This window comes from Aedes albopictus, chromosome 3 (genome assembly GCF_035046485.1).
Source record: "Aedes albopictus strain Foshan chromosome 3, AalbF5, whole genome shotgun sequence".
In the NCBI taxonomy this organism is placed as follows: Eukaryota; Metazoa; Arthropoda; class Insecta; order Diptera; family Culicidae; genus Aedes; species Aedes albopictus.
In genome coordinates this window covers 363,398,263-363,412,173 of record NC_085138.1, presented here as the reverse complement: position 1 = coordinate 363,412,173, position 13,911 = coordinate 363,398,263, and the positions used below count along the sequence as shown (strand labels likewise).

At 42.8% G+C, this 13,911-nt stretch overlaps 1 protein-coding gene across 1 annotated transcript in view; it reads left to right on the top strand.

The window, feature by feature from the left end:
• The window catches only part of LOC115268098 (uncharacterized), a 70,456-nt gene that overhangs the window by 24,578 nt on the left and 31,967 nt on the right, over positions 1–13,911 (top strand). Inside the window, exons 3-4 of the mRNA XM_062855444.1 lie at positions 2,385–2,470; positions 2,673–2,715. Of these exons, the coding sequence (XP_062711428.1) occupies positions 2,385–2,470; positions 2,673–2,715 (129 nt within the window). The remainder of the gene's footprint in view (positions 1–2,384; positions 2,471–2,672; positions 2,716–13,911) is intronic.

Here is a 13,911-nt window from a genome sequence, read left to right as displayed (position 1 = left end):
GGTGCCGTGGCCGACACTTGAAAAAGGTTTCCAAAGTGCTCGAACCAGGGCTGGTCAGCCGGGTCGGTCAATAGCTGTCCATGTGTCCAAATGTATCTTTCACGGGCATCATAGCATTCATCTTAGTTCCACCAAGGCGACGTGAAACATCGTAGAGGAGACGGATATCGCCGGTGTTAACGGTTTTCTCGACGAAGGCGAAGGTTAGAGAGTCCGCCCATGCTCTTTTGTCCCTCCAGCATGAACGCTTCACTTTCGAGAGCCGAATAAAGCTGACGAGCTACGGCTTTGACTCCTTGTGTTTTCGCTCGCTCTATCGCGGCTTTGGCATTTTGGGATTTTCTCCTCCTGTCTATGAATCCTTGCAATACGCAGCCGGATCTCGCCGATTAGGAGATGATTGTCGGACGCAATGTCGGCGCTACGTTTGTTTCGCACATCAAGAAGGGTCCGTCTCCATTACCGGCTGATACAGATGTGGTCGATTTTCCGTGATGCCATCACGGGAAACCCATTTCACTTAGTACATCGATGGGAAAAGAGCGATCCCCCATCACCATGTCATTGTTGCCACAAAACTCTGCAAACACTGTTCTCGGTAATTTCTTCGAGATCATGGTGTCCCATGAAGTGCGTATAGTCCGAGTTGTCGGAACCAACCTTCGCGTTGAAGTCGCCTATGAGGATCTTGATATCACTTTTTGGAATCTTGTCCAAGACAGCATTCAGTTGACTGTAAAAGTTCTCCCCGGTTCGTAGCATAGCACCTTTCAGATCCATGTTGAATAGTAGACATAAAAGCCCGTCACCTTGCTGTAGTCCCCGGCGTAGTTCACCCGAGAACCTTTCGCAGTAGTGCACACCTTTCATAGTTGCTTTAATCAGTCTGGTCTACCCTGGAAAGCCGCTCTCGTCCATGATTTACATTACTCTGTGCGGTCGATACTGCCGTATGTCACATTGCAATCGATGAAAACAGGTGATGCGTTAAGATCTGGTATTCAGGACTTTTCTGGGGGCAAACCGCCTTAGCGTGAATATCTGGTCCGTTGTCGATCGGTCGTCAATGAAGCCGGCTTGATGATTCATGCTTTTGCTGTACTACATCAGTCCTCTAGAGGGGCCACTTCGAGCCAACCCTCGTCTGGCAACGCTGCCAGCAGGAGATACTGCGCGAATCCTGAGGTGACATCCGGTTGTCGGTCGTCCCTCAATCAGAACGTGAACGCTGAGTCTGAGATTATCTCTTGTAGCGCCACAATGTCGAACCCGCGGTCCTTCCGTAGATCGGCGAGTCAGTGCGCATGTGCTCCAAATGAAGTTGAAAGATCGGCTAATGGTCTCAATAAGATCTGCATCACGCGTTACTCAGATATCACCGTGCTAGGGAACAACAATAAAACTTGTTGAAACTTCATGATACTGAAACTGAAATCAGTTACTGTGATACTTATTGCATCTGTTACTAGAAGGAGTATCACCTCCTGTGGATGAATCATCAAACTGACCAAAGCGGTTTAAAATCCCGCTTCTTTAATAATTTTCAATTGCTGCCTTTCAGGGAATGAAATTATCAGCAAATTGAGACGAAAATGGGCCTTTTCCGAGCAACCGAACAGTTCAACGATTCTTTTTCCAGCGAGAAATGTTTATCGGTCGCTGCTGTTGTCCACGACCGAAGATAGCCGAAAACTGAAAATCGCTCTTGCCATTTTCGCTATCCAACTTTATCGCCTTGCCGGTTATCGCGATAATTATCAGGAGGCAAATAACAAAAATTGTGCCGCCAACGGGATTCGAACCAAGACCCTCCACAAAAATGTTTCTTAGCGCGCACCATAACCACGCGGCCACATAAGCTGCTCGAGAGGTGGAAGAAATTTGATGCATAAAAGCTACCTTTGGTTGCGACGGCGAAACGGAAAGGCGGACAAAGAGCAGAGAGTAAACCAGTCGGCTTTTCATTGCTGATGATAATCCATTTTCGGCGCTGCGGGACGAGCGAAAACACATTCTCGGGAGAAATCCGGGTCTGAATTTATCGCACGTCTTTTTTCGCCGATAATGCGTGTAAGCGAGTTTTCACGATCGCGATCGTGATCGATAATTTCACTCCCTGCTGCCTTTGAACTTTAATTCTCGTGAAACTATCGATTGCCGAACCAGATTACCCACTATCATCATCTCCAATCAATCGGATCGATCGTTTTGCACAAAAAACGATCATAATTTCAGCTGCCCCAATCCGATTTTCCTTGCGGCGGCACCCCAAATCGAACGATCATCATCACCGGATCATTCCCCCTTTCTTATTAGCCGCTCTGTTGTTTTCCTTTTTGCCAAACTGATCAGATTTCGCCATTTTTCTCCGTTCTCTGTTACAGAATTCGGTTACTACATCCCGAAGGCCTTCTACAAAATCGACGAGAATGGTTACAAATCCCCACTGACCTACATCGACAATCTGCCGGTAAGAACGCACACGCTGGGAGATCCACAGCGCACCGCGCGCGGGATACCATCTATTTCGGACCGCGCGGAATGGACCAGCGCGGCAGCACTCGCTAGCCTGTTCGGCTCTTTAATGGAGCAAATTTCATAAATTGATTTTTTCCTACCATTTCCCACTTATTTTTTTTTTGCTATGCTCTCTTCTTGCTCTATCGTTACAGCCACTCTTTCATCGCACAAGGAGATCCGCACAGCTGGGTGGAGGTAATTATCATATAATCTTTTTGTGGGATCTGTCTGGGGCTTTTCTGTTTGATGGCGGTTTACCTGTGGGTTCGACCGGGATCTTATCATTACGCGTTCAAACGTTTCACCGCTTAAGTAGCGTCTTTTTTAGGCGTTGATGCTACTAGGTTCAATACCAATTTTGGTGACCTGCTCTTGTTTTTGTTAGACAAACAGTGAAAGTTGAAAAGATTGTGAGAGAAATGCTGAAACTATATGGTATCTATCTTTAATTCACTCTGTGTTGATCATGAGATGGAAGCGAGAATAAAGAAACCGAAAAGATACCTTAAACACTGTGCTGACAACTATGCTGCTCACGGCAGAATAGTAAAACCCAGACTACTCTCTCCTCGTACCCACTAAACACATTCCTATGGTCGTCAAACCCTACGTCTCACCGGAACCACCAAGAAGGTATTGCTTCAGAGCGGGGCTAGTGCACATCGCACCCTAAAGGTTAGCTGCGTAGCCTGCAGCTACGAACATCAATGACTCGCTTTGGAGAGTCCATCACGGTAGCATCAGTAGGTCGGCTCTAGAGGCACGTTCTCCTCCATTTGGGAAATTTGTGCCACGGTAGCATGCTGGCGCTTAGCCAGTTTCCCGAGTGGTCCTGACCACTCCCTTTGTCCTTGGAAGGCGGGCAGGATCAACCCCGCCCGCGCCCAACTGCTTGGCAGACAAGAACTGATGCCCACGTGCAACCCGATCTGATCTGCCCCCAAAGGAAGGGTATCACTACCCTTCAGGCCCTATCAGATGCACCCGAAGGTTGCAGACAGCAGGGTCTCATCAGCCCCGGCCCTTGCCGGGTACCTCTTTCCAACCGCGGGCTCGGATCCAACCCAGTAGACCGACGGCACGACTACAACGCTACCGGGACTTGTCTCCGCGGCCACTTAATAGCTGTAAGGGCAGTGCTGTCATGCTAAAATCAGAGCTGGTTACCCAAGTTTTCAAAATAGCTGCGCCCCTTATGATGCTACGCCCCCATATAAATAATTCAAGCATTGCGCTCAATTTAACTATTTTGCTGTTCCCAAAATAAAGCAAACAAGACAATTTTCCCGCTCACAAAAAAGTGTTAGTCTTGGATGTTAAAATTGCGCTCATCTTATACCAAAAAAGGATAATAGATTTTTCAGTTCCCAAAATATAAAGTGGCTATCTCAGATTCGAAAACAGCTGTCATCGTAAATCAATAACAATGTGAAAATTCCTTCGCTTTTCAATGAGCTGCGATCTCAGTCGTAGAAATTCCCTCAAAATATATCATTAACAATGTAATATATGAAATTACGGATTTATATGATTTTGTTTGGACAAGTTTAATCATATTTGAAAAATAATAGTGTAATAGTTTTCAATTTATCAAATTTGTTGGTCGGAAAAAAATACATATCATAATTCAAAGATAAGTGGTGTAATAGCTGCAAACTTCATAAAATAAAAAAAAAACTAGTGGTGATATCAGATGAAAAACTTGCACTCATAATATCAAGTAGAATGTGACAAATTTTAATTCAATTTAACTATATTCTATTTATACTAGAAAATTGCTCTCATCGCAAATTGATAAAAATGTGAGAATGTCTGTCTACCCATTTAAAATAAAGGATTTGCAATCTAAGATGATAAAATATATTATCTAATTGAAAACATTGAGACAATTTTGAAGTACTTAAACAAAATAAACGAGTTTGAATGTTAGATGAGACCATTGCGCTCTTCATACATTAAAAACAGAAATTAATTTGTCGGCTCCCCAAAATAGAAGCGGCGATCGAGGCGGCGATCTTATATTCATAAAACTTCACTCATCGGATAGCCATATGAAACTTCGTCGCTCTTTATAATAAAAGAGTCGCGTACTTAGTTGGAAAAATGTTGCTGTCATATTAAATAGATAATTTGAAAATTGCGCTCATCAAACATGTAAAAATGTTCGCTCTCCTCATAATATTAAAAAAAAACTGAAAACTGAAACGATTTCTGTTAACTGGCCAAAAGAGAAAAAACTTTCGCTAACTTAGAAAAATTTGACCTACCCTAATACGTTAACTACTTTGAATTACCCTAATGAACTAGATGTAACTTGTTTTCCTTTCCAAGTAAACTTACACTACCACAACTATAGACAACCTGTGTAACCCAGTCAGAACAGAAATAAAATGAGTCTATTAGCCTGTGTACACACAGCATATGCTGTCAAAATTCCTTTGGCTTTTGACTTATACTGCGAGCTCTGTTTAGGTGCTATCCTGCTCACTCATACAGGAATTTTGAACACAGTGCTCGCAGTAAAAGTCAAAATCTCACAGCATGCAGAGGCTAATTGCAAACAGTAAAGCTGTTCGGGCGCGTTCTTTCGTTATTTCTCCCCGTCCGAATAATTCCCCGCGAGTTGGAAGTCCGCCATATTCGAAGTCCGCTGCGAAACCCTCGAAGGCCGGTTCCCGAGATTTGGTCGGTTGTGAGCTGTGACCGGGACCGGAAAAAAATCTGGATTTTACATGGTCCTTCGGCTCGGATTTTCGGTTCGGTCGTTTTCCCGGTATGCAAAAGTGCAAATCCGTCCGACTCGTGTTACTGTGAAATTCAGTGTTTGGACGAAAAAGTGATCAGTGAACCACTCGGCAGTTTTTCTTCCCTTCTGTTGGTTCTGTTTCAATTACCAAGCGGTGTATGTTCTCTCGTCGAGTCGCATGTTTCACGAAGGAACACAAAGAGGATACTCCGATATAAACAAGCTGCGGCGATGAGCGGGTATCGCTAAGTGTAACACTTACCGATGATCGCTCATCGTTGGCTTGGGGCAACTGTGAATAATCGTTATTTTCATAAGTGTTTAATGCGTTTTCGCTTTAAAAACGTGAAATACTATTTAATTTAACTGTATTCATGACGTTGCAGGTTGTGTAGTCACAATAAAAAAAGAATTATGGCAATAAAATATTCTTACCGAATGCATCGCTTTCATTAGCGTCATCGAGCATCTTCTCTCTTGATTGCGCTCTCGTTTCGAACCGGGCAAGAGAATGAACAGCATTTCGGGGAGCGTTCCCGAGCATGTTGGTTCATGAAATGTTACATTCGCGAATATATCACTTGCTGAGCATGGACCATTCAGTGGTTCGCGATAAAAATCCACACACTGCTGTGAAATTACGCCAAGGATTGGCTGACACCGACAAGGTGTAGTGAAATTGAATCCTCCACATAAAATTGTGCGAGAAACGGTGAAAAAAGTGCGAAAGTGGCTAAAAATCGACGAAATTCGGTCGATATCCGAAATTGCGCAGTGAAATTTCTCGAAGCGCCACCGAAAGAAAAGAGAAGTTCAAGGGCGGCCATCTTGTACCGAGAAATTTCCACGAGATTCAGCCAGGTTTCAGAGTGTGTGAGTGAAGGAGATCCAACTTGGATCACGAAGTACAGTGCCAGTGTATTGTGGGGAAAGAAAGCAGAGAAGATACGGCACTTGTGAGTGTCTTTAGTGGTGGCTACCCCGACCACTGCGGCTGAGTGGTACAGGCCATCCAAGTGAGAAGAGAATAGTGCGCCGTTCAGTTGTTGCTGTGTATTCCCCACGCAGACCGAGGATTATTTGCGTGTATGCTACCTGCGCTGCTGCTATGTGCGTCGGCGAGAGCAGAGCAAAGAGCGAACTGCCGTTCGTTTGCTCGCGTTTCATTTTCCACGCTGTTCCCGAGGATTCTCTGCCAGCCAGCCACAACAGGGATCGACTGCTGCTGCCGTCATTGAGTGAGTACCTACGCTGCTTCTTTATCATTGCACACGACTCGCGTCGTGATTCGTTAACCCGTGCCGTTGTCGTCGGCGTCGGTGAGGTACGACTGTTCGTCGTCTCGTTTAGTCGGTTCGGTTGGTCGAGCCTATTGGGGACTACGAAGGTTGATGAGCCGGGAAACACTCTTTCTTCCTACGGGGTTTCTTATGGGAGTATGAGTGAAAAAAAAAGCAAAAAATCTTCTTTCCTTCACTTTCTCACAGAAAACCGCAAACAAAATCATCACCTTCGTAGTCCCCAATTGCTGGCACGGAAAGAAATTCGTTTCGTTTCGACTATCGCGTTGAGCCACCGTAAAGACAATGATTAAGGTTGAGGGTGATAAACAAGCAGATGTCCTGAGCCGGGTTCCTGATTTCCACTTTTTATCTTCTTCCACATTCGAAGACAGTCAGCAGCGAACGGTTGTCGCTTTAGTTCGTGTGTATGCTTGTCAGCGACGACAGCAAACTCCGGCGAACGGTGGAAAGCCACACTTGGAAATTACTCATTCGTCAACATTCGCATCGCAAGCGAATGCGATTCGTGAGTGATGCGATTGATATTGTGCATACGAATATTGGATGTTTTCGAATTATTTTCTTTGCTAATCTAGCATTTCAACAACAATACAGTAAAAATGTACAGGGGATACTCAAAATAACTGGGACAGGTAAAATTTTCACTTGTCAAAAAATGTTCAATTCGCTGTAAATTTTTGAAAAGGGCATCAAATATTCTCAAATTTTCACTGATAGTTCATCAACTAGTTGTGGAGAATTCCCAGAAGAAATTCCTGGAGGAATTTTTGGAAGAATTTCTTGAGGATTAACTAAAAAAAATTCAAGAGAAATCCCTGGAGGAATCCCTGGAGGTATTCCTGGAATAACGCCTATAGGAATTCCTGGGGGAATCCCTGGAGGAGTTCCTGTAGGAATTCCTGGAGGATTTCCTGAGAAATTCCTGGAGGAATACCTAGAGGTATTTCTGGAGGAAATTCTAGAGGAATCTTTGGAGGAATCCCTGGAGGAAGCCCTAGAGGAAGCCCTAGATGAATTACTGGAGGTATCCCTGGAGAAATCCCTGGAGGAATTCCTGGAGGAATACTTGGAAAAATTCTTGGAGGAACCCTGGAGAAATTCCTTAAGAAATCCCTGGAGAAATTCCTCGACGAATCGCTGGATGTATTCCTGGAGGAATCCCTGGACGAATTCCTTGAAGAAACCTTGGAGGAACTCCTAGAGCAATCGCTAGGGGAAATCCAGTAAGTATTCCTGGAGGATTTTCTGAGGACTTCCTTGAGGATTTCCTGTAGGTATTTTTGGAGAAATTCCTGTAGGAATGCTTGAAGGAATCCCTGGAGGTATTTTTGAAAGAATTATGATAATTAGCTTTATTAAGGACAGGGCCCCTATAGCCACAGCTATAAAGGCGTGGGTATTCAGTATGACCAAGCTGAGGGTGACGGGTTTGATTCCCGGTCAGTCCAGGATTTTTTCGTAATGGAAATTTCCTTGGGCATAGAGTATCTTCGTGCCTGCCACACGATATACACATGCACAATGGTCATTGGCAGAGGAAGCTCTCAGTTAATAACTGTGGAAGTTCTCATAGAACACTAAGCTGAGTAGCAGGCTTTGTCCCAGTTGGGACTTTACGCCAAGAAGAGGAGGAGCTTTATTAAGGAAATTTTCAGCCCTTGGCTGGTCGATCTCCGGTTTTTTTGAAAGAATTCGTGCAGGATTTCTTGGAGGAAACCCTGGAGGAAGCCCTGGAGGAATTCCTGGAGGTATCCCTGGAGAAATTCATGAAAAAAAAAATCCTTGGAGGAATACTTGAAAAAAAAAAAACCCCTAGAGAAATTCGTTAAGGAATCCCTGGAGAAAATCCTGGAGGAATCGATGGATGTATTCCTGGAGGAATCCCTGGAGGAATTGCTTAAGGAAACTTTGGGGGAATTCCTGGATGAATTCCTTAAGGAGTCCTTGGAGGAATTCCTGGAGCAATCCCTGGAGAAATTCCTTGAGGAATCCCTGTAGGAATTAATGGAGGAATTTCTGGAAGATTCCCTAGAGAAATCCCTGGAGGAAATCCTGGAGGAATCCATGACGAAATTCCTGGAGGAATCCTGGAAAAATTATTTAAAGATTCCCTGGAAAAATTCCTGGAAGAATCCCTGGGGAAATTCCTGGTGTAATTTCTTAAGGTATACTTGGAGGAATCCCTGGAGCAATTCCTGGAGGTATTTCTGGAAGATCCCCTGGAGGAGCCCTTGGCGAAATTTCTGGAGGCGCCCTGGAGGAATTCCTTAAGGAATCCCTGGAGAAACTCCTGGAGGAATCCCTGGAGAAATTCCTGGTGGAATTCTTGGAGGTATTCCTGGAGGAATCCTTCAGGTATCAGTAGGTCGGCTCCAGAGGCACGTTCTCCTCCATTTGGGAATTTCCTGAGGAATTCCTGGAGGAATCCCTGCAGGTATTTTTTAGAGGAATCCTTGCAGGAATCCCTGGAGGAAGCCCAGGAGGAATCCCTGGAGGTATTTTTTGAAGAATTTCTGGAGGAATCCCTGGGGGAATCCCTGGAGGAAGCCCAGGAGAAATCCCTGGAGGTTATTTTTGGAGGAATTCCTGGATGAATCCTTGGAGGAATCCCTAGAGAAAGCCCTGGGGGAATTCCTTGAGGAATCCCTGAAGGAGTTTCTGGAGGAATCCTTGCATGAATTTTTTGAGGAATCCCTGGAGAAATTGCTGGGGGAACCATTGAGAAATTCTTGGAGAAATCCCTGACGAAACTCCTGGAGGAATATTTGGAGAAATTTCTTCCGGAATCTCTGTAGGAAATCCTGGAGGAATGCCTGGGGGAATTCCTGGAAGAATCCCAGGAGGAATCCCTGAAGGTATTTCTGGAGGATAGCCTGGAGGAATTCCTCCAGGAACCCCTTGAGGCATTCCTGGAGGAATGTCTGGAGAAATTCCTGGAAGAATCCTTGGAGAAATTCTTGAAGGAACTCTAGAGAAATTCCTGAAGACATTCCTGGAGGAACCCTGGAGGTATTCCTGGTGGAATCGCTGGTGGAGTTCCTTGAGGAATCCTTGGAGGAATTACTGGGACAATTCCTTGAGAAATTCCTGAAAACCTGGAAGAACTCCTGGGGGAATGCCAGGAGGAATGCCTGGTGGAATTCCTGGAGGAATCCCTAGAGAAATTCCTGGAGGAATCCCTTGAGGAATTTCTGGATGATTCCCTGGAGGAATCCCTGGAGGTAGCCCTGGAGGAATTTTAATTCCTTAAAGAATCCCTGGATAAATTCCTGAAGAAGTTTCTTGAGGAATCCCTGCGGAAATTCCTGGAGGAATCCCTGGACGAATTCCTAAAGGTATCTCTGGAGGAATACTTGGAAGTATTTTTGGAGGAATTCGTGTAGAAATTTCTGGAGGAATCGCCGGAGAAATTCCTGGAGGAATCTCTTGAGGAATCGCTGGAGGAATGCTTGGACGATTTTCTGGCAGTTTCCCAGGAGCAATCCTTGGGGGTATTCTTGGAGGAATCTGTGGAAAAATTCCTGGAGGAATCCCTGGAGAAATTCCTAGAGGAATCTCTGGAGAATTTTTGGAGGGATCTTCGGAAGAATTCCTGGAGGAATCCCTCGAGGAATCGCTGGAGGAATACCTGAAGGAATGCTTGGATGATTTCTTGGAAGAATCCCTGAAGTTTTTTATTGAGGAATTCCTGGAGGAATCTCTGGAGGAATTCCTGGAGGAATCCTTGCAGAAAAGAATGCGAATCTTCACAAGAATCAACGATTTTTTTTCTCATAAATTCCGAATTTTTTCTCATTAGTTGCCGAAGAAACGTTCAAAATAATATACGAATATTTTCCCGAATTATGCCGAAAGAATCCCTCAACATAATGTAAGATGAATTTGCAAAGTAATTGCTGGAGAAATCCCTCAAAAAAAAATTATGAAGGAATTTCTAAAAATTGCCTAAAATAAATTTCAAATTATTTTTCGGAAGAGTTTTTAAAGAAATTTTCAAAAGTAGGTACTTCTGAAAGGATTTTATAATTATTGCTGAAAACGTTGTCGCAGGAAAGTTGAAAATAATGTCTGGAAAATTCTGAAAATATTGAATAAATTCGCGGAAGAATTGCTTAATGAATTCCCAAATAAATTGCCAAAAGAATTATTGATGAATTTGACAAAATAACTTTAAAACGATTTACGACAATATTTGTTAAATATTGCCGCAGGAATTTCAGAAATTGCTGTTGAAATATTTATATTATTTCCCGAAGAAACTTATAAAGGAACTACGAATAATTCCTCCAAATACTACCGCTGGAATTTCTATAAAAATTGCCAAATAAATTTCCCAAAAAAATATTTAAGCGTAGAATTAGCTTTAAGTTGAAATAACATAAAATAAAAACCAAAAATGATTTCGAGAATTTTGAATAAACTTCTAAAAGAATTCACAAATAAGTTTTCCGATCAAATTTATATAAAATAATGTCGAAGAGAAAATAATTGTTCTTGGACTTTTTATGGGAATTTCCGAATTCCATACCATATTCATATTAATTATGGTTATAATAAGTGATTGCAGGCGACGAAAGGTACAAAACCCCTGGAATTCCGGCAGCTGTCTCCGATTGACTATCGCGGAAACCCTCCATACCGAGCTTGACGGTGTTCCCTCTGATGGTCACATTGTCCAAAAACCTCCGAATTCACCTCCAACACTCTTGATTTGCAAAATCATGATGTTGGATGTGTCGCAAGCCAGGTTTCGTAATTGTTCGGGAAAAGGCCACTATTTCCGGGTAGCCCCAGGTTCCCGAAACATCCGGGATGGTGGTCAATATGTCCAAAAATTTCTGAATATTCCTCCCAAATACTTGATTTGCGACACTATGTAGAATGGGACATGACAAATGTGTTTTTTAAAATTATGTTATGCAAAATGTCAGGTGTCAGGAACTTGCGAAATGTGTCTCCTGAAGGCACCCCAAACGTGACCCAGAACATCCGAAACCAGAACCAGGTAATCCCAATTTACTCAAACAATGCATTTGCAATAATAAAACGATAATTGAACACATTTGCAATCTTTTTCCATGTGTTTCTCACAAATAATCAGTGATTAAAAGGAAGTTGGTCCATTTTTGACCCTATTTGACCCCCCTTCAATAACTCAAACCCCAAGAACCAAAAAACCATTTTGATATTTTTCCATGCAACTAGGGATGTAGCGCGGTCTTCATTCCAAATTTTGTAAATATCGGTTGAAAAATGAAGTCACGGCGATTTTCTGAAATTAAATTTCTAACTATGACCAAAACGGGTTAATCAAAGGTTTTTCTTTCGAGTGGCATTGTTGTGTAGCTTATGGCAGTTGAACTGTTAACTCTATGGTAGATTTTTTCCGTAATTACACTGATAAAGGTTTTACTAGCAACCAAACAGCATAGTTCAAATGAGATTTTTCCATCTTTTAAAAATAGGCTGTGCATTCGAATTACACTGTTACGAAATAGTGGACCTTCCTTTCTTAGTCAAGTATATGGAATCATGAAACACATGGGAACAAATGCCCCAAATGGAAGATATTGTGGATTTACCGGCTACTTGTATTCTACCGGTCGCTTCAGTATGGCCTCCAAAGTAGCCGTTTTATAAAAAGAGTAACTTAAAAATAATTTTAAAATTTTTTTATTGTACACGTTATTCCTCGTTGCCACTAGCTACTCAGCGACATTCATTTTTTGACAATCAAGTTGATTTTTATATGAAAACGGCTACTTTGTAACGGTTACTTAAGTAACCGGTAGAATACAAGTAGCCGGTAAATCCACAATAACGTGCCTCTTTAGCCGGCCTTCCAATGTATATGAGTAGACATATAACTAATAAACGAAAGAAAAAAATATCAAAACTAATGATCAATTTGTTCGCGGGGTGACTGTGTTATGAAAATAAACAAAAAACATTAGAAAAACTGTGAAATTCTTATAAGCTTTATAAGAAGAGAGAAATTTAAAACCATCTCGATTAAACCAAGTGTCGTAGTGCAAGAGCCACAATTGAAATGGGCAATACAAGGTTTGCCGGGTCAGCTAGTGAATACATAAAAATAAAGAATCAGGGAACAAAAACTGTGTGCTAAAGTTTCCAACTGGTTTTTTATTTGTCAAGGACATGTATAAATTGGAACAATGCAAATGTACACACATTTTTCTGATTGGAAATTATTGCCAAGGAAAACAAATTTTAAACGCCCAAATGTATGCACAAGAAATCAACCGTATACAAGTTATAAGAAAAAGTTAATCATTTTCAATCCAACGACAGTATCGCAAACGTAACATGGACATGCATGAGGAGTACACAGGGTGTGAATTTACCATATATAATATACTAATGTTTCAGTTCAGTTCAGTGAAGTGAAGTGATCTGAAAATTTTTGAAGATGTGCACCCAGCTGGTGGTAATAATAACATTACCAATTTCATTGGGAATTTTGAAATAAAGCGTTTTTGGCTTTAAAATAAAACTCCTTAGCGTTAATGCCCTGAGGGGGCGGTCCAGAATGTCGAATTGTTTAAAAATCCATATTCACTAAAACTGATGTGGTCAGGGCGTTAACAGTGTGCACCCATAATAATCAAAATTGGTATTTTATTATATTTTGCATCCTGAAAAAAAAATTTTTTTTTTTTGAACTGAAGAGCTGGTTACTCAGTGAGTAATTTGGAGTAACCACGATGACACCACTGTGTAAGGGTCGATCTCGACCGCAGGGCACCGCTGTGCCCTACGAAGGTGACTCCAAAACCTTGGACCACCTCTTGTACCGCATCTGAACTAGCCATTCTCCGAGCCCACGCGCCACCTCCTCTGTAGTTCCAGACGATATGGGTGATAGCCGTTGAAACGGCGTTCCAGCCAAACTCATCCCTACAATCCTCTGGACAAGATTGTCCGGAGTTGTGTCCTCTCCGCATGTAGCAAGCATACGGTCACGGGGTCTCCAGTTAGCCTAGTGGTAAGGGCTATGAATCGCCAACCCGGAGACGGCGGGTTCGATTCCCGTTCCAGTCGGGAAAATTTTCTCGACTCCCTGGGCATAGTGCATCATTGTGCTTGCCTCACAATATACAAATTCATGCAAAGGCAGGCAAAGAAAGCCCTTCAGTTAATAACTGTATAAGTTCTCAAAGAACACTAAGTTGAAGCGAGGCAGGCCAAGTCCCAGTGGAGAGGTAGAGCCATAAAGAAGAAGAAGAAGAACGGTCACGCATTGTGCGAAAACGCGGTCTTACGAACAAAACGTGTTCCGCCGTTTCCTCTAAACCATTGCACACTGGGCATTCGGGAGAA